Source organism: Lineus longissimus, chromosome 3 (genome assembly GCF_910592395.1).
Source record: "Lineus longissimus chromosome 3, tnLinLong1.2, whole genome shotgun sequence".
Lineage (NCBI taxonomy): Eukaryota > Metazoa > Nemertea > Pilidiophora > Heteronemertea > Lineidae > Lineus > Lineus longissimus.
Genome location: NC_088310.1, coordinates 15619117 through 15646603, shown reverse-complemented (window position 1 = coordinate 15646603; position 27487 = coordinate 15619117). Strand labels below are relative to the sequence as shown.

General features: G+C 43.8%; 2 protein-coding genes across 4 annotated transcripts in view; one reads left to right on the top strand and one right to left on the bottom strand.

The window, feature by feature from the left end:
• The window catches only part of LOC135484023 (uncharacterized), a 265997-nt gene that overhangs the window by 118590 nt on the left and 119920 nt on the right, over nucleotides 1-27487 (top strand). Inside the window, exon 27 of the mRNA XM_064765054.1 lies at nucleotides 25779-25813. Within this exon, the coding sequence (XP_064621124.1) occupies nucleotides 25779-25813 (35 nt within the window). The remainder of the gene's footprint in view (nucleotides 1-25778; nucleotides 25814-27487) is intronic.
• Nucleotides 114-7083, bottom strand: LOC135484967 (syntaxin-1A-like). Of its 3 annotated transcripts, none has more exons than XM_064766684.1 (2): nucleotides 6868-7083; nucleotides 114-2909 (listed from the first exon to the last, which is right to left on the bottom strand). In XM_064766684.1, exon 2 carries the CDS (start codon nucleotides 2885-2887, stop codon nucleotides 1988-1990), a length of 900 nt encoding a protein of 299 aa, XP_064622754.1. In that variant the 5' UTR covers nucleotides 2888-2909; nucleotides 6868-7083; the 3' UTR covers nucleotides 114-1987. The 3 variants fall into 3 exon arrangements, with proteins under 3 accessions (XP_064622754.1, XP_064622756.1, XP_064622755.1); XM_064766686.1 differs by lacking the exon at nucleotides 6868-7083 and adding an exon at nucleotides 6336-6483; XM_064766685.1 differs by lacking the exon at nucleotides 6868-7083 and adding an exon at nucleotides 6360-6483.

Sequence of the window (27487 nt, the reverse complement as noted above, 5' to 3'; positions counted from 1 at the left end):
GCACCAATTTTATATCATAGGTACATCTAATTCTAACAACCATTCAATGTGTCACCCGGGTCTTCTTTGATTTGACCTACTTTTCAAGGTCACATAGGTCGAATGTACTGTAAATTGGCCATTTTGGGGAAATTGTAATTGCTTGGACCTACATCAAACCTAACACTACATGACACAATACCATGCTCTTTATCCATCTTTCCTCCACATGAGGTGAGCACAATGGCCCTGGCCATTTTTTTAGGAAAATTTTTTATTTTTATCCTTCCCTCCGACTTTGAGAAATCCTATCATTTTTTCGAGACCATGAAATCTTTGGAAAAAAACATTTTTTTTTGTTTTTGTTTTTCGTCCTCCTCAAAAATACATTCCTCCAAAAATCCGAGCACCAACTAATAAAAAAAGTCTCGCCTAAACTGTAATTCGAAAGTTTTTAAGTGCTATATACTGACACTTTAAAAATCTCTGGTGCCCACAGAGCAGGGGCACACATTGACATTTGCCTCAATCGCATTATGTCCAGTTTTGTATATCGTGTATCAGCACTGTAGCTATAAATCATCCATTTCCAAAAGCAAATTTGTCCAACAATTGTTAGAGCCTCCTGATCAGGTCATTTCAGATGAGTACACTATGGATGCACTTTTCATTGGACAATCTATCAGAATTAACCCAACCTTTAACTTTCAGAAATCACTGAATTGTACTTTTTAAACAGTAACAAAAGTTGTAGAAAAACATCAATATTCTATTTTTAAAGTTTTCTTTGCTTGCTTTAAAAATTGTATGAAACTTTCTTTCACATGAAAGCCATATGTAATCTCCTATAACTGATTACAAATATTGTTTTCCAAAAAAGAGAAATAATCAGATTATAGATCGATTTGTGACCTAGATTATTTATAGTTTATAAAATATATGTAGTTAACCCTTTCACTGCCGATGTCACCGCTCGGCACAACGCTAATCCCTACTCGCTGTGCCGATGTCGCCGCTGTGCGACATTTTACCCTACCTCAGAAGATCGTCGATTATGAGCTTGCTGATCGAGTTTGTGCAAAATACGATAGATGGCGTGGTAGAGAAGTGAACACGCTTCAAAATGAAACTAACTTCCGTATTTCGAACAATGCAACTTTATTGAGTAAATTGAGGTTGAAATGGTGAAAAAATTTCACGATGTGAAGATTTGCATTTTCGACACACTTATATCAAGTAAATCACATATTTGAAAGAATATCAAGGCATTTAAAATGTTTGGATAGTGTTAGAAGATTGCAAGGGACTAGAATTGATGTAAAAAAGTTGTATTCTTGGTTGTTACATAACAGTTTTATTCAATACAATAGAATTTGACCAACATTTTTTTCTCATTATATATTCAAGATGGCGTCATGCAAATTGGTCATGACCTACTTTTTAACATTTTTAAAATGAAGAGTAGGTCATACTGAACATTTTTTATATACATTATTTTACTCTGTCTCCAATGGATTTCTCATAAATTAGGTTCATAAGAACCATGGTCGAAATTTGGAAAATATTGAAAATTCAATCGGCACAGCCAGTTGCAGAACAAAGAAATCTATCGGCAGCGAAAGGGTTAACTGACTATTAACTCTCCAATAATATATCATTTCAGTTCTGATATGTTTTTGTTTGATCTTTTATTTACTCTGAGGCTCAACCATTATTGCATCACTTTAAGACATACTGTAAACCGAGTAATTTTTAGGTGAATTTTAATTTTGCATATTTCGCAATCAGCTAAATCTGCGTAAAACAAACATTAATTCAGTTATTGATACAGTCTTTTCTAAACGCTAAATTAAAAATATGCCAAAGATGCAATTTCACAAAACCGTGAAGAATGATAGCCACAATCATTTCCTGGTTTACAGTACATGTCAATCTGGTAATCTTACTGGTGGGTATATATAAAGACCTGCTGACACTGTCCAATCGTATGCTCAAAAGAAACATTTCTTTAAGCCATGGCAATACCAACAATGATAGCTATGATAATCAAGACAACCACGACACCAATTGTAATCCAAAATGCCTTTCTTTTGATCCATTTCTTCTTTACTTTCTCGGCTTTCTTCAGTTGCACGTTTGCCTCGTGGACATGTTCTGCTGCATTGGTGACATTATCTTCTATGCGGTCTATCATTTCACCTTGCTCACACACCAGCAGGTTAAGATCACGGAAAATTTCATTCACCTGGACAATCTTTTTCTCCAATTCAAACATTTCCTTTTCCCTCGATTTCAAATCAGACAGTGTAGCATGGGCATCTTTAATACTAATCAAAATGTCATCCGTAAAAATAGATGTCTGCTCATTTGACTCTACGATTCGGTCTATTTCTGTCTCGTCAATGTCTAAATCGGGTTGTTTGATTTTCATGCGGCGTATGATCTGGCCTTTGCATTTTTCGTTGTAGTTGGCTTGTTCTTGTTGGTGCTCCTGCAGAACAGTCACCAAGTCATGCGTCAGAGCCTCTAACTGTGCTTTCCTCATCCGTAGCTCAGCATTCGAGCATGTTTCTCTGTCTTCCTCTCCTGATGGGTCAATGTCTTTCAGTCCAGCGCGAATCCTTCGTTCCACATCACGAATTTCTAATGTTATTTTTTCTAAACGTTCCCGATGCCTGTCTTTGTCCGTTACAGCTATCAAAATGTCACTGTGACATTTCTTGACTTTTTCAACCAACTTACTTAACTCCTCTATGGTGCCCCTTATACTCTCAGCCTTCTTTAGAAACTGGCCGATGCGCGTCCCTTTCATAGCTGATCTAGTGCTCATCCGAAACGATTGTCGGATGCTAGTTCCAATGGATGACTCTCCCATGTTTTTCCGCAGCTGTTCCAGGCGGTCCCTCATCTTTTTGCTCTTGCGTTGAATTCTGCAAAATACAACACAGGGAATTAAGATAAAACTAAAAGCGCATTGGTGACGTCAAGAATCAATAAAGATCTGCAGTATTGTGCATTGGGTTGAGAAGCTCTTCGATGAACTGTACAAAATACAACAATAAACAAGATGACATTGTAAATGTCTGATGGTTCCCGATGTGCTGAATGTTGAAATAAAGTTCTGTTGACACTAGTTTTAATTCGAATTGAATTTAAACCTTAATTCGTATTAAGTGTTCACACTGAAAACGGTGTGGCACGATGCGGAACCGTTTTATCAACATCAGTTTTTGATTCGAATAGACCATATCAGGGTAACAGGTGGCACCACATGACGGCAGAAAAGACGTCTCCAAATTGTTTTCAACGTTATTCCTCTAATGACGTGGCATACTGATCGAATTGTCCGCAGCTGCTTTACTACAGTCAGGTGATGCCACCTTTTACCCTGATAAAGTCTAATAGCAACAGTTTTATGTTTCAAGGTGATCAGATCTTGACCTCAAACCTTCAAAGTCACTGCATAATCTAAACTGCCACCTATCATAGGCATAGGTTAAGGCTCCACAACTCAACCCCTTCGACAGACCGAGATAGGAGAGGATGCCTGCTTCATAACTTTCGACCTTGCCCTTGACGTTTGACCTTCAAAGCATCACAGAAGATATAGATTGGCATGTTGTTCCCGTGTCATAGACTAAACAGTTGAAATATCAGTGGTTTCATTGGCAGGTGATTTGACCTTGACCTTGACCTCTGACCTTCAAGGTCATTGCATAACCTGAATGGGCAACCTCAATAACCTGGGCATAGGTGAAGGTTCCATGACTCTACTCCTCCCACAGACCGAGATAGTTCAAATTATCAAAATTGATATATGAAAATCTCGTGATATCTTAATGATCCTAATGCCTGACACTGTACATTTTCATGTCATTTAACTCTTTGGTAACTACACATTACCTAGACTTGGTTGCACATTGCTAACTTACTCAGATGTCAAGATATCTCAAAATATCAAATTCGATATATCAATATCACCATGACCCTGATAACTGAGATTGAATTTGATGCACTCATTGAAATCAGGCACATCAATAACCTAGGGTAGACCTTGTTTCCAAACTTCTAACTTGAATAGGGACAGAGATATTCGCATCTGAAAAGTGTGACAGACAAAATCTCACATCTCAAAATGTCAATTTCACCATGATCCCCGTGTCGTAAGTTGACAATGATGGGCTCATTAGATTGCTAGTGTCCACAAACCTAGGGGTAGGAACTGTTTCTAGACCTCTAACCCTCATTTTAACTGAGCTGTGACAGTCATAAGACTGGACAGACACACACACAGACACACAGACACACAGACACGCAGACACACACACACACACACACACAGACAGACACCATGACCAAACACAATATGGTTCCTGTTCTGAAAGAATCAGGAACCATAATTAAAATAAAACTAATACAACATTGGTGACTTTAAGAATTAATAAAGACTGGCAGTATTGTGAATCGGGTTCTTTCTGTAGTTATTCTTCGTTACCTGACATGAGAAACTCTTCAATAAACTGTGCAAAATACAGCAGTGAATGGCATATTATAATTGTGATGTCAGGAATTATTAAAGACTGGCAGTATTGTGTTTGTGACATCAGGAGTTAATAAAGACTGGCAGTATTCTGTATTAGGTTTATGCTGTCCTTACTCCTTGTCAGCTGAAATGAGACACTTGATGATGTAGGTAAAAAACATAATTGAGTGTGCAAGCCTCTCAACCTCAAGCATGGCCAAGGGGTATTGTCGTCCCTTGCAGCTAAGCATCTGTCAGTCCATCCTTCAAGATGATGTAAACACTCAAACTGGAGGTTGTGATAAGATTTTCTCATGATATTCGATAAATGTGCAGCATGTCAGTAGGCATCAATTCGATGAGGCCCCTTCGCGTCACCTGTGACCTTTTGATGTCAGTGCACCACACGATAATTGGGAGGCTGAGTAGGGTTGCAGCAAACAAACAAATTATTTTGTCTGGTCAAAGGACTTGAGGGAATAGTAGATCAAACAAAGGGACAGACAAACAGATGCATGGTCCTCAAATTATAGTATGATAATTGCCTGCTATGATCAAGAATGTGTTAGTATGTTATGCTGTTAAATATTCAAATGCAAGACATATCGTTTTCTTCACTAGTTCTGCAGTATCAGTCTTTGTAGAAGAAATACTTGTCAGGTGTAAAAGTTATATTATTATTTGGCTAATATCCCAAGAGTCATTAACCCCTAAAGTTTGGAACTTTTTGTGTTCAGCATGTAAAAAACAATTTGACAAAAAATATCATTTGACCAATTTAGGATTGTTTAAGGTTGGTCAACTGCTGGTGACCAAACACCTCAGTCAAATGAGTAGTATGGTAACATTGAGATTTATGACCGTTGCTTTATCAGAAGGGAACCTGGAAGTGGATGTCTCATTATGACATGTTTTCTGCACAATGGAAATTGGCTGGTGGACATTGAAAATCTACCAGCTCTGTCAAGATGGCGCTACAGTACCTATTGCTAATATTATGTGGTTGATTGTCGATGTTCTGGTGGATTTCGTGAGTTTGTTTGCTAATAGCTTGGGGTAAATTGGCCTAATTAGTGGAAAATTTTAGTATAGGGACTTAAACTTGCTAAAATAAAATATATTACTATTTTAAAAGTACCATAGGTATGACAGTTTTTCCTCTTCCATTGTATAGCTGACATGAAGCAGTGCTTGAAGGGAGTCGCGAGCACTCGCACGAGAACGCCACCGCTTGCCTTAAAATTGAATTTTTTAAGTGCATGAACAATCACTCATGCCAAATAAGTAGCCCGCAGTACCAAAACTCAAATCTCTTTCCTCCCTGACTGTAATGCACTTATTTCAACCCAACCCACAGTAAAAAGTTGACCAGAGTGATTAATCCTTCCTGATCAAACTTTACAACAAAAGCTTCCTCAAATTTTCTGCCCAGAAGTGCTGACATCAAACCGTCTGGACCCACCCACTTCGCATCATGGTGTGCATCACCTATGCTGGTATACAAAGGATTGTGGGAGAAAAATCAATACTCTCCTAATTGCTATTCAGAGAGATCAGGGGCAGTTGGTATACCCCTTTCATTAGGGGTGACATTATGAAAATGAACACAATTATGTCAGGAATTAAGGGTTATAATTTTCAACAATCTTCCTCTGTGCTACTCCATGTCTGTGTATCAGTGTACATTGCTTTACGAATGCATTTTCATGACAACTAGTGACTAATGACTGATGTGTTAAAAAGATTAGGGCAGTGATGTATTCCTTTTGCTTGTGTAATCACTACGTCTGCAAATTCAAGTCAAGAAAATCAGTTTTGTAAAACATATAACTACCTTTTGCTCCTATGGTCCACCTACCTGTCACCAGTGCATTATCACTATAATTCTGTTGAGTCTATTCTATATTCATATGGGTATGACGTTATGGCTACGCCCATTGTTTTCCATTGGTTTCCTAGAAACCAGCACAATAGTAGGTGAAGGCCTTGGCGCATGTACTGCCATTTTCTGATAAATCTCATGATGAGAAATCAATCAATGTAGTACATGTAGGTTGTCTACCTCGGGTTGGCTAATGTTATCGTATGGTCATGTGCAGTGTGATCTTGGGCAAGGCATTTGTCTGTTCTTTTTGGTTGGATCACTTGCCTGTTTATTGGTTGGTATTCTAGAGTGCCGGGGCAAGTCACTGTTGGGTCATCTTGGGCAAGTCACTTGGCTATCTCATCAATTCGTCATCTAGAATGTTACTGGTATCTTAAAAATGTGACAAGGAGTGAAAAGTTGCCACAGGTGTCATTGTTATTAAAATAAACAGAAATAAGATAGTAACCTAAAACACCAATCGGATGAAAGCTTAACTTACCCTTTGTAAATTATGCTTCTGAGTACATGGAAGTATCCGGGTCGACTTTATCGATACAACTCTGTTTTAAATATTTTACTTTGATTGTTCTGATTTACCTATTCCTAATGTCAGCAAGTGTCCATGCAGTCATACACATATGAGCATACAGTTACTGAAATATATATTGAATCAAGTCGGTCACCTTTATTTAGGCATGACACAAACTGGGTCATGTTTGAGTCATAGGACACTCGACATAGGCCAAACTGATGTCTGTTTACATAAACAAGGTATTGATTTTGTATTAGTCATTGTACTGCAATCATTATTCTCCAGGATAGGGTTATTGATTAAATTTCTCTGCTGTGTATACAATGGGCTTGTCACATTAGAACACCATTGCTGGAGATGTTTTATTAACTTACTGTACAGCTTAGGCGGGCTTTCCATAATAGTAACGTTATCCTTGTTTTGGGTTTTCCCAAATTTTCGCCAGTTGGTAGATGGTTTGTCAGATTGCTGTGGCACATCATTTTTGTGAACGCTTGGCAAAAAAATTCACTTGGTATGTTTCTTTGGTGCCAAAACAGAGAAATGTAATTATTACAGTCGTCGATGTCGTTGTTCCGCTATAAACACTAAATAAACTTCATGATATAATACCTTCTGGCAATATGCAAAGACTAGTTTTTACTCAATACCCCTCAGCCGATAAAGACTAGAGGGGTATTGTCGAGGTAGGCGCATTCTGTCCGATGGTCGGTCGGTGGGTCTGTCCATCAGTTCGTTGAACTCGTTTCTGGACCCTTTCTCCGTAACAATAAATGCTAGGCATTTCATATCTGGGTGATTTGTAGGTCTTATGGTGCCATTGTGCTCTGGCAGTTTTGATGATTTTCGAACTACATCCGGCCCCAGGGGGTGCTTCATGTGAAAAATACTTTTGGCAACTCATGACTTATCCTAGCTAAAATCATTCGATTTTTACTGTGAACACTGCTCATGTGACTGTACCACATAATACCCGGGTTTTTTATTTGACCTACTTTTCAAGGTCACAGGGGTCAATTACAGTGACTGCCTTTTGAGGCGCGCGCCTCAATTTTTTTTAGGTGAATGAAACATCGCGCGCCTGCCCTTTAAAATGCATTAAAAAATCGCGCGCCTAAAAAATGATTGCGACGCAGTGGAAAGTGATGCTAATTACACAGGGGTCAGTAAGTCAGACATTTCAATTATCGAACTATTTTTGTGCTAAAGACTAGGCCATGATAGACAGAAATTATAGAAACCGGACGCAACTGCCGCAGGTGCACGAGCCGAGATGCAATATTCCCGCCGAAATTATATACTCAAGAGAAGACATACTATACCGGTACTCCGACGTAAATCTCGCAGTTCTGGAAATATCTTTGCGGTAGTCTTGCGCGTACCGGATATAACCCATCAAGCTTTTCTCCTTCAGAGAAATACTGCGTTGCGCTCAAGTGCCTTATAAGGCTGTGAACAAAATTAACGTTCGACCAATGAGAAAGCCACATTACCCTGCATACGAGGTTGGACGCGTGATCACTTAGTGACAAGTAAAAATAGAATCAGACCACATGTTTCTATATGTCAGAATGCTGCCGTTTGCGCTGTAGTACACGTGTGTTGTCCAAATTTTCGATTTCAAGCAAGTTTAAGGCCAACCTCGTGTCCACCAGACTAACGTTGTCGATGGATACCAGAAGAAAAGTTGGTTGGTGGTAAAAAAAACAGTGCACCTAGGATTTTATGGTGCACTGAAAACCATGCACCTGGCTTTTTCAAAAGGCAGTCACTGCAATTAGCGAAAATTGGTTATTGGTTTCTGGAGCATTTCTCCATACCTATTGATGCTGGAATTTTCATCATTAGGTTTATATGATGGTCTTATTGTGCCATTGTGTACTTTGGCACTTTTGCTCATCGGCCCAAAATATCCCTTTTTCTCACAAACTACTTTCAGTTTCATCTCATGAATGATGCACGTAGTCCACGAAGCCAACTTTACTATCATGTCATATTCAGCATGTGTGGGTTGAGGGGTTGTGCACGCTTCATGATGCAATTTTTTATTTTTGCAATTCAACCTGGTCTCCAGGTGGCCATCATAAAAAAATTTCTTCCATTCTTGGCACATGAGTAGATAGACAAGCACTTGATCACTCCCATGAGATGTGTCAGGAGAGTTTTAAGGAAGGAATGTATTAGGAATGCATTAGAAATTTCAGACAGCAACAGGAGTTATCTTTCACTCAAAACAGGGAAGAGAGTTATCACTCCAATTTTTTGAAAAGGCCTGAAACTACATATACATGTAGAACCCAAGCCGACCTAGCAATTAGTAAGGAAGTATAAATGTCATAGCAGTTGGGAAAATCACCAATTGGCGACTGATAACCATCTTTTGTTACTTGATGTCCAATAATAAGATTTCCTTGTAAGAACCCAGGTGAGCAAATGGTCCATGGACCACTAGCATGCTTAGTTTCAAAGAGCATGCTCATCTGTGAGCAACAACAATAGAAATACTCCCCACTTTAAAAAACCCTTTGAGAAATATAAAACACAAACAAATGCTTGCTCACCCTCTTAATGGCACCGAATTTCCCAACAGGGTGGTATACCAGTTAGATTTTACAATTCCTTCATGCACCTTAGCATATCACAAATAAGCTCCCTTTGGTTAATTTGCTTTGAAGAAATTACTATTCAGTTCATATGATGGTAGTTCATGGCAAAATAGAGATTTTTGTTTGGAAAAAATGATTAGGTGCGAGGTTGTATGAAAATAATGTTTTGATACTGTGGATGCAAGAAAATACTTCTTAGGGTGGTTTTGAAAAAAAATCTTAGCTGAGAAACTTATCTGCAGCCATATGTATACAGCCATGGGATTCAGCCGCAATCGATATTTTTTGTCATTCATACTCTACCCAGGTCAGGCTTTTGCATGTGTACTCATATCGGACACACCCGAGGAAAAATCAAAGGAGTTAGAAATTAGAGTTAGAGAATTAGAGTTAAAGAAGGACCTCCCCTGGACACCTGCGGGAAGAAGACTTGTTCTGGACACGGGTGAGATCATTCTTTTTTCGTCATTTCCCCCTGTTTATCTTTTGTGAGTGGTTTGCACTTTGGCCATAGGTTTCGCCCTCTCCCGACCCCGTCCCACACATCCAGCCAACCCGCTTCGTCCACGGCTGCCCCAGGGGGACCACGAGCCATTTGCCTCCTGCCCGGCTCCTCGTCCTTCCTTGGGGACGACGATCTCGCCATTGGCTTCGCCTGGTTTTGCAGGGTCGAGGTTCATCTCGCCAGCCCTGCCGCTCTTTATCGTGCCATGAGGTGTCCTGCCTGGTATTGGCAGGGACTCGGTATTGGAGCATTATCCCCCCCCCCTGCTTTGGGTGTGGTAGGCCACAGTTTCGTTGGTGCGCCCCCATCCTGTCCTGTCTGGCCATTTGGGTTTTGCGGACAGGTCTTTCGCTCAAATGCGTCGCCCTCCCACCCCCTTCCATGCCTGCACCATGGGAGGCCATTTAGGACCCTCGGCCTCAGCAGTCTGCCTCTAACCTTACACCTAGGCCGATTTCCCCTCGGGGAGTGAGGGCCACGCCATGGTGGCGGGCATGCGTGATCTGCGTGCTCTAGTTAGGCAGTATGTGCCTCGAGAGATGTGTCCTCTCCCGTCGGTCAACCCCGGCCTAAGTTGGGTTCCCTTTGATCTTTTCGGGGATACCGCCGAGCAGTAACCGGATGTGGTCTTCGACCGGGCATTCCAAGAATTGCCTCCATCCCGCGGAGCAAGCGTAAGTGACTATTTAGTCCTTCCTCCTGCGCCTACAAGTGGTGCCCCTATGGATTTCACTGTTTGGGAGCAGGCTGCAACATTTTTGCTGCCATTTGGGATCAGTGGTGTCAAAAAGACTACCCGTGCCAGACATGCTCCGCCACGGCATCCATTTGGACTTTTCTCATTCCGCCCCCCCCCCCCCCCAACGACGACAATCCCCACCCCGGTTGTCCCTCCCATGGACCCAGCCTGGGCTGGGCGACCAATCCTCTCGGGGCTTCTTGGTCCCCAAAAAGTCAGAGAAGTGGAGACTGGTCATAGAACTGGCCAGCTTGAACCCGTTCCTCCGGGTGCCCAGCTTCAAGATGGAGAAAACCAGGTCGGTAGCAATGGCAGTGCAGCCCAACGATTGGGCAATCTCATTGGATCTCCAGGACGCCTATTTTCACATTCCTATCCATCCAGATTTTCAATCATTCCTTCGCTTGTACTTCTAAAGAAAGGTCTTTCAGTTTCAGGCCTTTCCTTATGGCCTGGCTTCCTCTCTGCTTATTTTCACCACAGTCGTCAAGGCGTTCGCTGCACCTTTTCACGCCATGCGCTTCAAGCTCCATTGCTACAGCTATATAGATGACTGGTTGCTTCGTTACCAGTCTTGACGCCATCCGGGCAGGCTAGCCAATGTCCTGCTTCAGACGAGCGGGGTGGCTCCTCAATTTAGACAAGTCCGAGCTAGAATCGTCTCAGGACTATGTCTTTGTGAGGGTGCGCTTTCGCACACGAGAGGGCCTCATGTCCCCTCCTCAGGACCAGATTCTCAAGATCCGGTCTCTGATCAAGATTTTTCGCCGTCGAGGTTGTCGCTCGGCCTGGCAATTCCTGTCTGCTGGGACTGCTCAATTCGGCGGCAGACCAGGTCCCTTTCGGCTGCCTGTACATGCACCCCCTCCAGCTCTGCCTCCTTTCGAGTTGGCGTCCTTTTTTGTATCCTCTCGATCGTCGGATTTCTATTCCGAAATCCCTCCTGAAGGAGGTCTGGTGTTTCTGGGGGTCCGAACGGAGCTCCTCCGCGGAGTGCAGCTCAGTCCTCTCTCCCCTCCCTGTTCACGGACGCATCTCTCTATAGCTGGGGCGCCCCTCTAAATGAAGGGGACCTGACCACTAAGGGCACGTGGTCAGCGGAGGATTCACTTCTCTCAGTCAATATTCTCATGATGCAGGCTGTCATCCTGGCCGTGAGGGCCTTCACATCACGTCAACGGTGGTCGCTTATATTCGGAGACAAGGGGGACGAGGTATAGGGGGCACGGAATTTCTCCGGTCGCACCCCCTATTCCAAATTTCCTCGACTTCTTGAATTTCTTATTCTCAGTGCAGAATTTTTTTGGTTCAAGGAGTAGAGGGCTATTGCTCTGCCATTTCGGTCACTTTAAAGTTGACCAATTCCTGGCAACCGTCTTGGGATGACGCTGTCTCATCTTTGCTTCGCAATGTGTCTCTGGGGCGGCCTTGCTCCATTTAGTGTACCCCCAAATGGGATTTCTCGGTGTTGCTAAGGGCTCTCATGAAGTTCCCATTCGCATCCTATGCACCAGGCAGATTTTAAACATCTGACCATAAAGACCGTCTTTCTGTTGGCTCTTGCCACGGCACAGAGACGGTCCAATTAGCTCCATCCTTCAGCCTTTGATAAATTGGCTTTTAATGAGAGGGGCGCGGTCCTGGAATTTGTCCCATGTTTTCTTGCAAAAAACCACTCCTTGTCAGAGTTATTCTGTGCCCCACTCATCGAATTTCTCTCTCTCCGGGTGTCTTCCGCCCCCTGATTTTCAAAAAAAGGGGGGACATAGACATTTGTCTGGGCTATCATGCCTACACACTCGCCCCATCCGGATGTCTTAGGGTTAAGCCCCCTAGGACTCTTGAGAGTTATTCTGTGCCTCTCCCCTTTGGGTGCCCCCTTTTTACAAATCGTAGTATTTCTTGTAAGTCCACCATGTTTACCTTTGTTTTTAGCTCGGCTGACAAAGTCAGCAAAGCTGGTAATATTACTTAGAGAATGGTGTCTGTCCTTCCTTCCATGTCACTTTTGGGCATTTTGTAACCGCAAGGCCTAGGCACTTCGTTGACGCTGCTAAATTAGGCATAACCCAAGATAAACTCAGAAACCAAAAATCAGCGCGATTCGACCTACATTAAGCGAATGAGGTCATCGGGAAGTTAAAACTTCATTCCTTTATACCTCGGTCCACAGAGGAAATATTGTTTTCACATCTGGCCGAATATATTTTGATAATTTTTCATTTTGTGTCATTCAAACTTACCTATGGAACACTTTTGCATGTTACTCCATTTGGGCTCAAACACAAGAGTATCCCTTTAATTTTCTAAAGGGAGAACTGAGTTAACAGCTCGGCCGCCAGGCGGCGCCCTGACCGATCCCGCGAGATCGCACCGATCTCATGCCGCCATATTCAGTCTTTACTCTTTTGCTTCTACGAAGCACATCGTTTTTTCAAAGCTGGCGTGAATTCGATTTAAAACCAAATTCAACCAGCCAAGTCTAGACGATTTTTGGGTTCATTCACCTACGGAGTAGACCGCCAAACTAATCTTGGCATTAGTATTGTCCAGTCTATTTAATTATAGACATTTTCTTAGCTAGCTTAGTCGACCCGGCTCCATTATTTTGATCTTGGTAGGGTAGAGTTAAGTAGGCTATTCTCCGCTCTATTGTAATGAACAAGACTCAGATCCATTGCAATAGTGTTTAATTCAAGTAGGCATGTTTTCCTTTCCATTAATTATTGCGTCCTTTCTGGCTTACTTGGGGTTTCCAGTGTTTTTATTGTCATTGGTACCATTTTTTATATGGCGTACCCCTCCGACGGCATCCTTTGTCTCACCACAAAGGAATGCGTCTGGTGGCGGGAAACGGGCCGCGAAGACGCCTAAACCCTCTTCCGGTTCCGTTTCCGGGCATATAACCCGGAGGTCTAGCAAACCTCCCGCCACCACCCCTTCCGTCAGCCGAATTCCGGTTCCGGCCGCGGCTGCGAAGGATGCGGGATCTGACATTATTAATGTCTGTGGTCCCAAGGGAGACTTACATCCAATAAGTCTCCAATGGTTTAATATACCCCGGACCTCAGGGAACCTTCCGGTTCCTCTGTCGTCCGCTCCCCCGAGTACAAGCCCTTTGTACCCGCGGGAGCACCCTGCTTCCGGTCCGCCGATTGCAGTTCCGGTTACTGACGCGGGTTCCCGTTTTTCAGTAACCGAAGACTCTACTGGGGGTTTTTCTCAGTCTTTACTGCGAAATAACCCCAGTCCTCACGGACACAGTAGAGTAGGGCCTGACTTTATAACGCCACCTCCGAAACGCCATGCATCTTCGGTAACAGCGTTTCCGCCCTCCGTACCTCCTTCTAAAAGGGCATCCGGTAGCTCCATACCGGCGAAGGTGTTACAGGCATTTCCGGTTTCGGACTTCGTCCTACCGGAAATGCAGGCACCTTCCTACGTTGGCCAACCTCTTGGGTGGAACCAACCGGAAGTGCCACCCCCTCCTCGTAGCAGAGGCGTCGTTCCCATGGAACGAGCTACGCAGAGAGGACATCTGAACTCTGGTTCAGAATATGGGCATCTTCCGCTTCCGGAAGACCCATTCGCCCGTACATACTGCTTCCAGGGTTCGCTTATGCGCTCACCCTCGCCTCAACCGCCCGTCGTTGAGAGAAGCCGCACGTCGGGTCCGGAACCCGAGTCGGGACAGCAACTGTCCCAGCTCATCCAGATGGTAGCAGGTCTTACTGATAGACTCAGCCATCTGGAGCAGGGTTCCGGTTCCTCTGGTGCGCCTGGTCCCATCGGATACCCACCATCCGAATCCTCTATTTTAGAGGAATTTTCTGAGAACGAGAGTTCTCAGCCAGGCTACCGCTCCCCCAATCAGGAGGAGCTGTCACCAGAGGAGGCCAGTATCTTGTCGGATATGAGGACACTCAGATCCTTGATCAGAGCGTACCTCCCGCAGGATCTGTGCCCTACCCCGCCGGAACTGTCAGCCTTGTCAACACCGACCTTTTCACTCTGGGGACAGGAAGTGGATCCCAATCCACAGGTTTCTCAAGGCTCCACTCGGGCACTTGAATTCCTTCCTCCCTCCCCGTCGGTGGTAGCAGTCTCTGAACTTTTTGAGCGTACAATCAGAGACTCACAAGGCGCCCACAAACGTGCTTCCATCCCTGTCCTTCCGGCAGTCGGACCGGAAGCTTGGTGTAAACCGGGGAAGTTGTTCACGGCACAACTTCCTCCCGTTAGGCAGTACCGCGCTGACTATTATCGAGTCAGCTCGGCCGGCTGTCCAGCTGCAGCATCGACTTCCATATTAAAGGACGATGTACAGCTGGACCAACTCGTGCCTAGGGTGACCTCCTCCTCGGCTTACCGAGACCTTAGAGCACAAGAGGGTCTGGCCAAAAACACGTTTGCGGTGCTCTCCTACGCAGAGCACACTAACCTGGCCCTAGCCAGATCCCTAAAAGATAATGAGTCACTATCTGATGACACGAAATCGCTTGTGACATCCTTGTCACATTCGATTAGGCACGCTATTGCTCTGTCCGCCAAGATCGCAGCAAATAGCGTCCTACTCCGTAGAGACGCCGCACTGGGCTCTCTCAATGTCATCAGATCCCTCCAGCTGGAAGGGGCCTTAAGAACCGCTCCTATGGACGGTTCTTTCCTGTTCGCAGATTCTGTACAAGAGGCGGCTCAAGCAGAGAAAGATTGGGACAAATTATATGCCCCCACTGCGACACAGAGGGCCAAGACCTCTCTACCTAACGCTAGAAAGATAGAGAGGCCCCAGCAGGCATCGGGTTCAATCCCGTACGCCAGGCAGGTCCTGCCTAGGCCTACCCCGCCTAGTCAGCCTGCTCCTGCTGGATCCTTCCGACGGGAAGCGGAGGGTCGCCGGACTGGAAAGAGGAAAAATACTTCCTCTAACCAGGGTGGATCCGGTCCGACTAAGCACTCCTTTCGCCCAAGGGGTGCTGGCCGGAAGAGGTGACTCCCCCCTCCTTTCTCCTTCCGGACGCAAAAAGGAGCCGACTCCGGTAGTCGGGGGCCGTCTGCAAAAATTTGCAGACATTTGGGACGATTGGTGCCCAAAGGGGTCCCCAGTCCCAAACATGTTGAGGTACGGAGTGAAACTAGATTTCAACCGTTCCCCCCCTGACTACCATATATCCAACCCCAGTTCAGCCACCGAAGGACCCAGTCAAGGCCTCTGCCCTCCAAGCAGAGGTCGTGACATTACTGGAGAAGCAAGTTATCGATGGATTTAACGGATGCGTACTTACATGTACCGATCCATCCAGACTATCAACGCTTCCTTCGATTCCATTACGAAGGAAAGACGTATCAATTCAGGGCCCTGCCGTTCAGTCTGGCATCGGCACCCCTAATTTTTACGATGATAGTCACAGCCTTCGTCGCTCCCTTTCACGTGATGGGGTTCAAGCTCTATCACTACCTAGACGATTGGCTACTCCGTTGCAAATCACGGGAACTACTACTGCAACAACTTCAGGTTCTAAAGCAAAAAGTAGTTTCCGCAGGTTGGATTATCAACGAAACAAAGTCAGAATTCATACCATCCCAAGATTTCGTTTACGTTGGAGTTCGGTTCCTTACGGCCATAGGGAAAATGCTGCCCCCCCTAGACAGGATAAAGAAAATTCTTCATCTCGTCGCAGAATTCAGAGGAAGGACTCAAGCTCCCGCAAGGCGATGCTTGAGCCTTTTGGGACTTCTGAATTCGGCAGCAGACCAAATCCCCCTTGGCCGTCTATATATGCGTCCCATCCAGATGTTTCTAATGTCTCTATGGAAACCCCACAGGGACCCATTAGACAAGTTGGTATTGATACCTCAATACCTACTAAAGAACGTCTGGAACTTCTGGGAGTTGGAGACTCGTCTCCAAAGCGGTGTAGATCTTGCTCCACCGCCCCCAGAAGTGTCCCTGTTCACAGATGCTTCTCTACTAGGGTGGGGAGCACATCTGAACAACGGGGACATGTCCATAAGGGGTCTATGGACAAGGGAGGAGACCATTCTTTCAATAAATATATTGGAAATGAAGGCTGTCCTTCTTGCCGTGAGGGCTCTTTCCCTTCACCTGAAGAATCGGAGAGTAACCCTGTTCTCCGACAATTCTACAGTAGTAGCATATGTCAGGAGACAGGGAGGCACAAAGTCCGGCATTCTTTGCCAGCTAACTTGGGAGCTTTACCATCTTTGTGCCGACCTTGGAGTATCGATATGTGCCGGACACATACCGGGCAAACGCAACATCCTTGCCGACGCCCTGTCCCGTCAGAACAAACTAGTTCAGACAGAGTGGACACTCCATCAGGAGGTTGTAGACGACCTTTGTCGCCTTTGGCAATCTCCGAAGGTAGATCTGTTCGCCACCAGGCTGAACAATCGCCTTCCCATCTATTACTCTCCACTTCCGGACGAAGAGGCCCTGGAAGTCGACAGCCTTACAGCCTCTTGGGACGGGCTGAACGCATATGCGTTTCCACCCCTCCCTCTCATCCAACCAGTCGTGAACAAGATCTTGACCAGCCACCCGGTGAGAATAACTCTCATCGCACCTTGCTGGCCAAATCAGGCCTGGTTCCCAGCCTTGCTGGAGCTCCTGATAGACCACCCCAGGAGTCTTCCTACTTGGAAGCACCTCCTGTGGCACCCCCTGGTGAGATGCTACCACCAGAACCCTGGATTTTTCAAGTTTCACGCCTGGAACTTATCCAGTTGCATCTCCACCAGAGAGGCTTTTCGGACATCGCTGTCAAGCGCTTGTCCGCACCTCAAAGGGGGTCTACCCTTGATGTGTATCAAGGAAAGTGGTCTACCTTCACTTCCTGGTGCAGGGAGAACGGAGTTAATCCGATCTCTCCCTCTATATACAGATAAGTTGATTTCTTTATTGAATTATTCATGGAAAGACAACTATCTGTCACGGCTATAAAAGGGTACAAGTCCGCCATCGCTTCTACCCTCCGTGTTTTAAGCACCTGGGATCTTCGTTGGGAGGACCAAATAACCCCTCTTTTCAGAGGAATGTTATTAGAGCGTCCTAGACCGGTTCACAACACCCCTAAATGGGACCTTTCTGTTGTCCTTAAGGTGCTCATGAGGCATCCTTTTGAACCCATGTCTATTTCATCCATGAAATATCTGACACTCAAAACGGTCTTTCTAGTAGCCTTGGCTACCGCCCAACGGAGATCAGAGCTCCATGCACTTTCTTTTAAGAAGCTGGCTTTTAGAGAGGGAGGGGAGGTTATCCTGGCTTTCATACCAGGATTTCTGGCGAAGAACCAGGGACCGGCCGCCTCTCGGCCCCCGGTTACTATTCCCTCTCTGTCAGGAACGATCTCTTATGATCTTCCTGACAGAACTTTATGTCCCGTCAGGGCCCTAAAGTTCTACATAAATAGGACAAAACCTCCCGGTATCCGCCAGGGGAGAGAGCGTCTGTTTTTGTCCTATAAGGAGGGAAATAAACGAGAGATAGCGGCCGCCATTATTTCAAGGTGGATTGTGGAGACTATTCGTCTTTCCTACAACACCTTGAAGACTTCCTCTGATCTTCGTGCGCTAGCTAACATCTCAGCGCACGAAGTTAGAGCACTAGCCACCTCCTGGGCTAACTACCGAGGAGTTGCTCTTCAAGAAGTCGTTTCCGCTGCATGTTGGAGTAATCACTCCACATTCTCTCGTTTCTACCTACGAGACGTTTCTTCCCTCGTAGATGGCATGCACACAATCGGCCCGATTGTGTCTGCGGGGCATGTGGTTTGATCCTGGCTAGATCAAAAAAGGGGGGGAAGCCCGATTGAAGAGTCAAACGCGCATCTTGCGCCATTTTTGATATGCCCTATCTTCAACAATCCAGGCAACCCCTAGTAGACTAGAAAGGACGCAATTTCTTATTGTTGTTTAGCAATAACTCATTCTACACCCTTGAACATGCCTTACTTGCTCTAAGCTCTGTTGCCGGAAAGAAGATGGTTTTATTACGCAATTCTAGCACTTTCCGGAGAATGGGTCTATTACTCTCTATAATATGATTGTAATACCGAGATCAAAATACCGGTCCTCCGGTTCTCCCCATTTCTTTCCCCTGGCGGTCCTCCTTAGCTAATATGCCGGTGGTGCCTCCTGGATGGAACAACAGCTCAGCCTTAGGTAAGTCCTCGTTTCCCACCTCCAATAGGTTGCTGGGATTCGATGCAAAAGTGTTCCATAGGTAAGTTTGAATGACACAAAATGCCCATTTCCTTACAAGAAATGGCCATTTTGTTAGTTCATACTTACCTATGGAACACGGCCCTCCCGCCGTCCCCACAAACGGGACATACTCTTTATTAACGCTCAAGAGTAAAGACTAAATATGGCGGCATGAGATCGGCGCGATCTCGCGGGATCAATCAGGGCGCCGCCTGGCGGCCGAGCTATTAACTCAGTTCTCCCTTTAGAAAATTAAAGGGATACTCTTGTGTTTGAGCCCAAATGGAGTAACTTGCAAAAGTGTTCCATAGGTAAGTATGAACTAACAAAATGGCCATTTCTTGTAAGGAAATGGGCATTTTTACTTGTAATGAATTTAGTTTAGTTTTCACCGCCAGTTGGCGCTACAGGCACATTTAACTGAATTTTTGACGATTCAAAAGCCCGGGCTATGACGTATAGTTGCGCAGTTGTATTCTGCGCATGGAATTGGCCAAGGAACAAGGCTATATTTCAGCATACCCACTGTGAGTGTGACCAGTCTAAAGATGGAAGATTGATTTTGCAACATGGCAACTAATTTTCTGCTAAAAAGAAGTCAAGTAGGCGATATTATCACTAGTTCCTTTCAGTGGGTAGTAATAAGGTCTTTAGGGACTACTTTCAGAAATTAGTTCTTGAAAAATTGGCCACAATTCTGTGAAAATGATATTAGAAGTGCACGCTCTGTTCGCGAATTATTTTGAAGTGGAGAATTCCCACAGTATGTGCAGTGAATCGGCATGATTATGGCTGATATTTTAGAATGTTCCTTTACTTCAAAGGCTTCCTTTATGCCTATTGTTGTCTAGTTAAGGCTGCCTTACAGTATTTTAGAAACAACCTTCATTTCGAAGAAAAGGCTTCCTTTCTATCGCCACCTAAGCCTAAGGTCGGCCCATATTTAGAATGCTCCTTAAAGTTGAGGACACCTTTATTTTTGGTTAGGAAGCCCTTAAATCCTAAGGATGGTCTGGGGCTTCCTTGAGAGCATCCTCAGAGAGCTGTTTCGGTTATTTTGTCGGTGATTTCCGAAGGAGCAACATGGGCGATTACCTAAACCGTGTAGCAAACTTAGGGAGGCTGCAGGATATAAACAATATTGGTGATTTGCAAGGTCCAAGGATTCGTCACGTCATTTACGTTGATCCAGATAGACGTAGGAATGATAGAGAATTAAAAAAACGTTACAGATTTACCAGAGAAGGCTTTGCCAACATTTTGGATATCCTGCAAGACGGCATACCAGAGCCACCTGATAATCGTGGAAACCCGATCCCACCAAGTATTCAACTCAAAGCAGCATTGCGTTTTTATGCATGTGGTAGTTTCCAAATTGTAGCAGGGGACCTTGTGGATATTTCACAGGCTTCATTATCGAAAATCGTTGCCAAAGTTTCCTCAGCAATTGCCAGGAAACATGCCCAAATCATACGGTTTCCATCTGGTCACGCAGCAACTACTATGCAGCAGAAATTCATGGATACTGCTTGTTTTCCGCATGTTGTTGGATGTGTGGATAGTGTGCACATTCAAATTCAAGCCCCACCCGTGGAAAATAAGGAGCTATATCGATGCAGAAAAGCATTCATGTCGTTGAACGTCAAGGGCATAAGCGATGCAGACCTCCGCTTCTTAAACATTGTGGCAAGATGGCCTGGTTCAACTCACGATGCTAGGATTTTTGACAACAGTCTGATTTGCAATCGGTTTGAAAACAATGTAATACCCGGGCTGTTGCTTGGTGACAAGGGATACCCATGCCGACCCTTCCTGACGACACCATTTCGCAACCCGAATAACCCAGCTGAAAACCGCTACAATACCGCACATTAGAGAACTCGTTCAGTTATCGAACGCTTGTTTGGGGTTTGGAAGAAGCGCTTTCCCTGCTTGAAATTTGGAATCCGGTGCAAATTGGAAACGGCTATGAAAGTTATCGTTGCTACAGCTGTGCTCCATAATATAGCTAGAGACCTTGGGGAACCAGAAATTTCAGATGAAGAAGATGAACCCGAAGAAGATGAACATGACAATGCGCTTTATATGAACGACAATGATGTGCTTGGCAATGCCATGAGACAGACTATAGTTGAACAGTATTTCCGTTACTAATTCATCTGTGAATAAATATTGTAAAGAGAGTATCCTGATTGATTAGACGAATAAGAAGCTGGTTCCATCCTGTAATGCAAATGCTGTATGAATTCCTATTGCATTTTAATCAATTCAATGCGCTCTGAGTGTTCTTCCTCATCGAATGCCATCTTTTGCTTTAGGCGTTTCACCTGCAGTTCATGCTCTATTTCCTGCATCTTAAGCGCTCTGTCAAACGGGGATGCCGTAGCAGATGCATCCTTCTCTGAAGCTTGACCTTTTCAGGAACGTTAGCTCGTTTACGTTGCGCTTTGCCCTTGACGACCTCCAATGTAGCTGGCTTTAGGTTCTTCGGCTTTGTAGCTGATGATGTGCACGGCTCTGGTTGATGTGGCTGTACATGTACAGGTGGGTTGGGAAAACTCAGCTGAACGTCTCCGAATGCAGATGCAGGATCTAATGATGGCAAGAAACTCATTTTGGCATCTGAAATTGTAAGGGATGTTATTACTATTCAGCATAGTATTGCATCTCTGACCTGGTTCCAGGTAGTCTGAGTAGTGGCTCAATAACTGAATACCATTAGAGATAAGGCACCTTGGGGCCAGGCGAGAGGCGCTGTATTATATTGAATAGAGTATACTTTTGTCTACAAAGTTAAATCATCATTAGTTATCTGCCGAGGTATTTCCGACCAAAATAGTGGACTCCGTAATAATGTAGTGTGGTTGTATGTAGTTTTCTCCGACCAAATAGTGGACTTTGTAATGAAGTGTGTTAATAAAAAGTGAAATCAAAGTACCTTCTTTATGATATCCTGTATCGTCATCAATGTCGTTATCAAGTGGTTTCAGAACATCACTGCACATTGAAGACACAAGGTGGGACACATCATCAGCCGTTGCCTCTGGATCCGCTTCACCACTGCCTGTTAACCGACGATCTTTTTTTTCTTTGCTCACATCTTTCTTCGCCTTAGTTTTGAGATTGTCCCAAACCTTTTTCAGAGTTTTCCCATCTGTAGCTTCAATACCTTTCTGCGAATTAAAACTCGTCACAATACGATCCCAGGCATCATTCTTTTGTTTCAGTATCTTTGATGTATTCTGCCTCAGTTCAATTACCTCCCTTTCCTTTTCAATAAGCTGCAGCAGCAAATGCTTCTCTAGTTCAGAAAATACTCTCCTCTTCCTAGTTCCGTCACCAGATTTTGCTACCTTTGCCTCCATAGCCTTCAAAGTATATGGGCCTTGTGCAAGTGCAAAGCACAGCAGATGAGGGTATTTTCATTTCAATTGCTCTACTCATTACATCATGAGCCATTGTGCTCCACTTGTTAAATCAGTTTAAGGGAGGCCTTTTGTAAGGTCTTCCTCAGCAAAGGGCACCTCAAGAAGGCCTTTCACAAAAGGAGTTCCGTCATGAAGGAAAGACATAAGGTCGCTTCTAAAAATGACAATGGATAAGGTTTCCTTAGTGAAGGAAGCCTTCCGCTAAGGTTGCCTTATGAAAGGTGCCCTTAAGACCAAAATAAGGGAACTTTCTAAAATATCAGCCTATATATATATATATGTTTATTTCGTACATCAAAATGGTACATATTTTACAGTGCCATGGTGTGCGAAGTGCTGGGTGCAGTGGTTACAAGTGATTACAAGTCTCTTTCGATATCAATTACATAATATTACAACAGGTGCCAACATGTGTTACATTACACATAAATATTGGATTATTTCCTCCCTTTCAATGCTTGTCAGTATGTCAACTGCATGTCTCCTTAATTTTATCAACTCTCTTATTTGCACTGCAACCTGTCTTTCTCTTTCTGTGGCCTGTAGAAAAATTTTTATCACTCATTAAACCAAGTGAATTTCTGTACACCTCAATAGAACCTTCTTTATCGAAGCCGTATTTGTGACTGATGTGCTTCAAACTATTTCCCAAGCCACTGTTGCTGCCTAGTTTAAGTAGGGTAACACTCATTTGGACGTATTCCTTGAAAAGAGGACTTTAAAAAGTCCTTTTTTCAAGTTGAGTTAGAATGTCCGTATCATTTACTATGAGTGGGATAAGAACATTATGTGTTCTATAGGGCAGGGTCATTATTTGCCTAACACATTTCCGCCATGTTATCGAGATTCTTTCGAAGGTGTTCATAGAAATATCCCATAGTTGACTTCAATGGAGTGACATGCCAAATGTTCTAAACAGCTCGTATCTATTTTCTGTATTGGCGTGTTTGAAAAAAGCCATCACCATATTCGTTTTTTTATTCAATTCATTGATTGTAATATCAAATCGTTGATCTCCTAACCTGGGGCCGATAGGAATCCCCAAATGAATTTCAAAGGCACTGGATTGAATCATCGTGTTATCAAATATTACAAATTCTGGGACCTGATCTGGCCCAACATTAAACACGATAAACTTGGTTTTTGCAGCATTAAAAGTGATATAGTGACTGATGGAATATGTCTTAGCAATTTTCAACATTTACTTCAAGGCAGTCATGGTTGGTGCAAGTAATATTACATCATCTGCATAGGTGAAAACTCCAACATAGATATTGCCCACATGACATCCAAAGCCAGATTGTCTTAGCTCTATCAACAAGGTATCCAGATATAAGTTAAATAAAGTTGGCGATAATACTCCACCCTGTTTCACTCCATTTCATGCAATAAACGGTTCAGAAAGGTGATCTCCCCACTTAACCCGTACACTCTGATTTGTATAACACAACGCAAGGAAGCGAGCAACAAGAGGACATAACCCTCTATCTAACATTCTGTTTGCATTTTAGTTTTTAGTCTTACGATTCTTGCATGAGTAAAAAGGAGACAAACCAAGTAACACAATAATGTTACTCCCATAAAAATTGATTCAAAATTGACGGAGCTACGGCATTCTGTTCGGCAATTGGCAGCGCTGATAAAATACATTGCATGCTAATGTATGCCAAATGGCACACTTTAAAAAGCGCTCATTGGACAACGTAGGGAATCACCAGAAATGACGTCATTGCTGGTACTAAATAAAAAATAGATGGGTTCCGATCGACTCACTAGGGATACGCAGTAGAGCACAATGTCATGAAAAACGACCCTTGGTAAATTTCAATCGCCTGCAGGACAGGTCAATTTCTCTCAATAAAATTAACTTTGTTGACTCCTGTAATCTCTACCTTATTAAAAAAAAGACAGTGGTGTTAGTCCCAAACTGGTCATTATTTATTTTCACCTTTGTTAAACAGGATACTTCTCAATTACTGACAGCATTTTGTAATCCTTGTGCTGTACAACCCAGCCTGGACATACTCCAGTTGTCGATGGAGATGCCACATCCTCTCTGACATTTCTTGTCTGTAAAGCTACCGATACAACATACTGAACTAGGGATATCTTCCGTTGTCTCCTGTAATATTTACATACCATTACCATGGATGATTAGTTCAATCATATTTCATCCAGCTGGCAGCTCTGCATTGGAAATTTTAGTGGTATAACGTGTTCTCTTGACCTTCAAACAGTAGTATAAAGCCAATATTTACTACTTTACACCCTCAGTCCTGTGTTATTAGGTCATCCAGCTGAGCGCCAGGCCCTTGGGCCTCTTGTTCAAAGGGTCTTCTGATCTTTTGCCCGGGTCCTCCCCAAGCTATCTTTTTCTGGGTCACCTTGGTCTCGTCCATTCGGTTCTTCTATGAGGCTTTGGAGACAGTTCACTTCACTACATGACCTGGGTTGAGTATGAACGACATAAAATGTCATTTTATTAGTTCATACCTGCCCTGGTCAGACTACCCGCTCTGCCTATCCCCAGAGCAATGGGACTAACTCTTGCACTCTAGTAATAAGTACTTATTAATGGCGGCTTTCACGAGGCAGAGGCTGTATTGGGGCGCTGCCTAGGTGTAGCTACGTGAACTAGCTAATTATTTTTCTATTATAAATAGATTGATTTTTCCTCGGGTGTGTCTGATAAGAGTACACATGCAAAAGTCTGACCTGGATAGGTATGAACTAATAAAATGACATTTCCACAAGAAATGGAAAAAACTTACCATGAATAGACGGCCATGGAAGCAAAAGAGTTAAAGCTTCAATATTACTAAAGAAAGCCGTGAATGATTATAGTAATGTCATTACTGCAAAATTTCTTGATGCCTTTGGCCAACCATTTACGCAGGCATGGTATTTTTTCCTTACTCCGAAGTCCAAGATGAGATTGCTGAGTCCTCCACTGTGTAAGGGCATGCATGAACTTATTGGCTCACCGTAGCGTAGTCTATACATGTATAACACCGCTGTGTGCTTTCAGCTGACGGCCTGAAGAGGGTTTCGCAATAGGTATTATCTGCATCTGCATGCAATGCTAATAGACGTTGAGATGAATACCATTTTATTTCACAATTGAGACTCTTAGATAAATTATCTATGGGAGATTAGTTCACTAAATGATGAGTAAGGCGTGTGACGCAGAATGTGCCAGTATGATTGTAGAGATTTATTTTGTCAAGCTAAACATTTTACTAGGAAATTTTTCTCACGCACCACCCAGACTCACGTTTTAAATTCTAGGTGCTGATTCAAAGTCACTAATTGAGCATTATTGAAACTTGATTACTGTAAAATTTTAAAGACACTTTTATCTTGGTTTTCAGAAGCTGCACCTGATAGCGGCAGAGGCATCATTGCAGTAAGTATTTCAGTAACGCAGTGTTACTTTGTAGCTCAAGTAGTTAGCTCTTATTACAGAGTTTGCAAATCCTTATATAGCAGTCAGGCAGCCATCTTGTATTTTGACTCTAACTACACGGCAATCGCGTCATTCTTTGAGCTTTTTTGGTGGCATGATGGGGTGGGCTGGGAGAGGTGCCTTGATCTGTTTTTTATATGGCTGCCAGGCTGTGATTTTGGATTGGCATTGTGAACTGTAACTGATGGTGAACGTGGTGGACCACTTTCCTGTTGCATGATTCAGTGGAGTGGGAGAGCTGCACTCAGTTAAAGAAGGAGATAACCCAGGTGCCCTGTATTATTTCCCCTAGAAATGTAATAATGAACAATTTCAAAATCACATCATCTTAAATTCTGTGCCCGTTCGGTGGGATAAGCTATGCTTTGCGCTATCCTTGTTGACAATTGTGTCATATTGATTCTTTACCATAATTTTTGGCTCACCGTAAGGGGAGTCTATACGATAGCGCTGTGTCCGTCGGCGGCGGCGGCGTCGTCGTTGTCGTCGTCGTCGTTGTCCGTTGTATCCTGTTTCAGAAACAGTGGCACGTTTCTTAACTGCTAGAGCTATGAACTTGAAACTTTGTACACAGCACCCCCTAGGTCAGGTGACCTCTGACAGTGAATTTCTGTCCGATCTGATTCTCAACTTGGCCACCAGGGGGCCAAATGTCGATATCTAAAAAGTGTGATATCTCGCTTATTAGTGACTTGTTTTCAATGAAACTTTTGTTGCAGGTACTCCTAGCAAATATACATCTTACATCATACGGGTTTTCAATTTGACCTACTTTTTAAGGTCACAGAGGTCATATGGCGTAAATTGGCCGTTAGAGTGTTAACTTTGGCACGTTTCTTAACCACTAAAGCTATGAACTTGAAACTTGGTACATATAACCCCACACATCAGATAACCTCTGATGCCGAATTTTGGCTTGATCTGATTCTTTATTTGGCCACCAGGGGGCCATTATGGAAAAAGTAAGAAGTGCAATATCTTGCTTATTTTTAGCTCACCTCTTAGCAGAGGTGAGCTTATCCCATACCGTGGCGTCCGTCGTCCGTCGTCGTCGTCGTCGTCGTCGTCGTCGTCGTCGTCGTCGTCGTCGTCGTCGTCGTCGTCGTCGTCGTCGTCGTCGTCGTCGTCGTCGTCGTCGTCGTCCGTCGTCCGTTAGCAGGGCACGTTTCGTAACTGTTAGAGCTATTGAGTTGAAACTTGGTACACATGTACCCTTATGTAATGACACCTTGGAGACCAAGTTTCGGTCCGATTCGTTTCATGGTTTGGCCACCAGGGGGCCAAACGTTAAAAGTGAAAATATGCAATATCTCCCTTAATAGTAGTCAGGAAATTTTGAAAAAAATATGGTAGGTACTTCTAGCAAAGGTGCATCATATATCCTCCGGGTTTTCGATTTGACCTCCTTTTAAAGGTCACAGAGGTCAAATGGTGTAAATTGGCCGTTAGGATGTAACGATGGCACGTTTCTAAACTGCAATGGCTATTGATACTAAATTTGGTACACATTTACCCCTTAGTCAGGTGATCTCAGGGACCGAAGTTTGGTCCAATATGATTCATCACTTGACCACCAGGGGGCAAAATCCAAAAACCTTAAAAATGTGATTATTC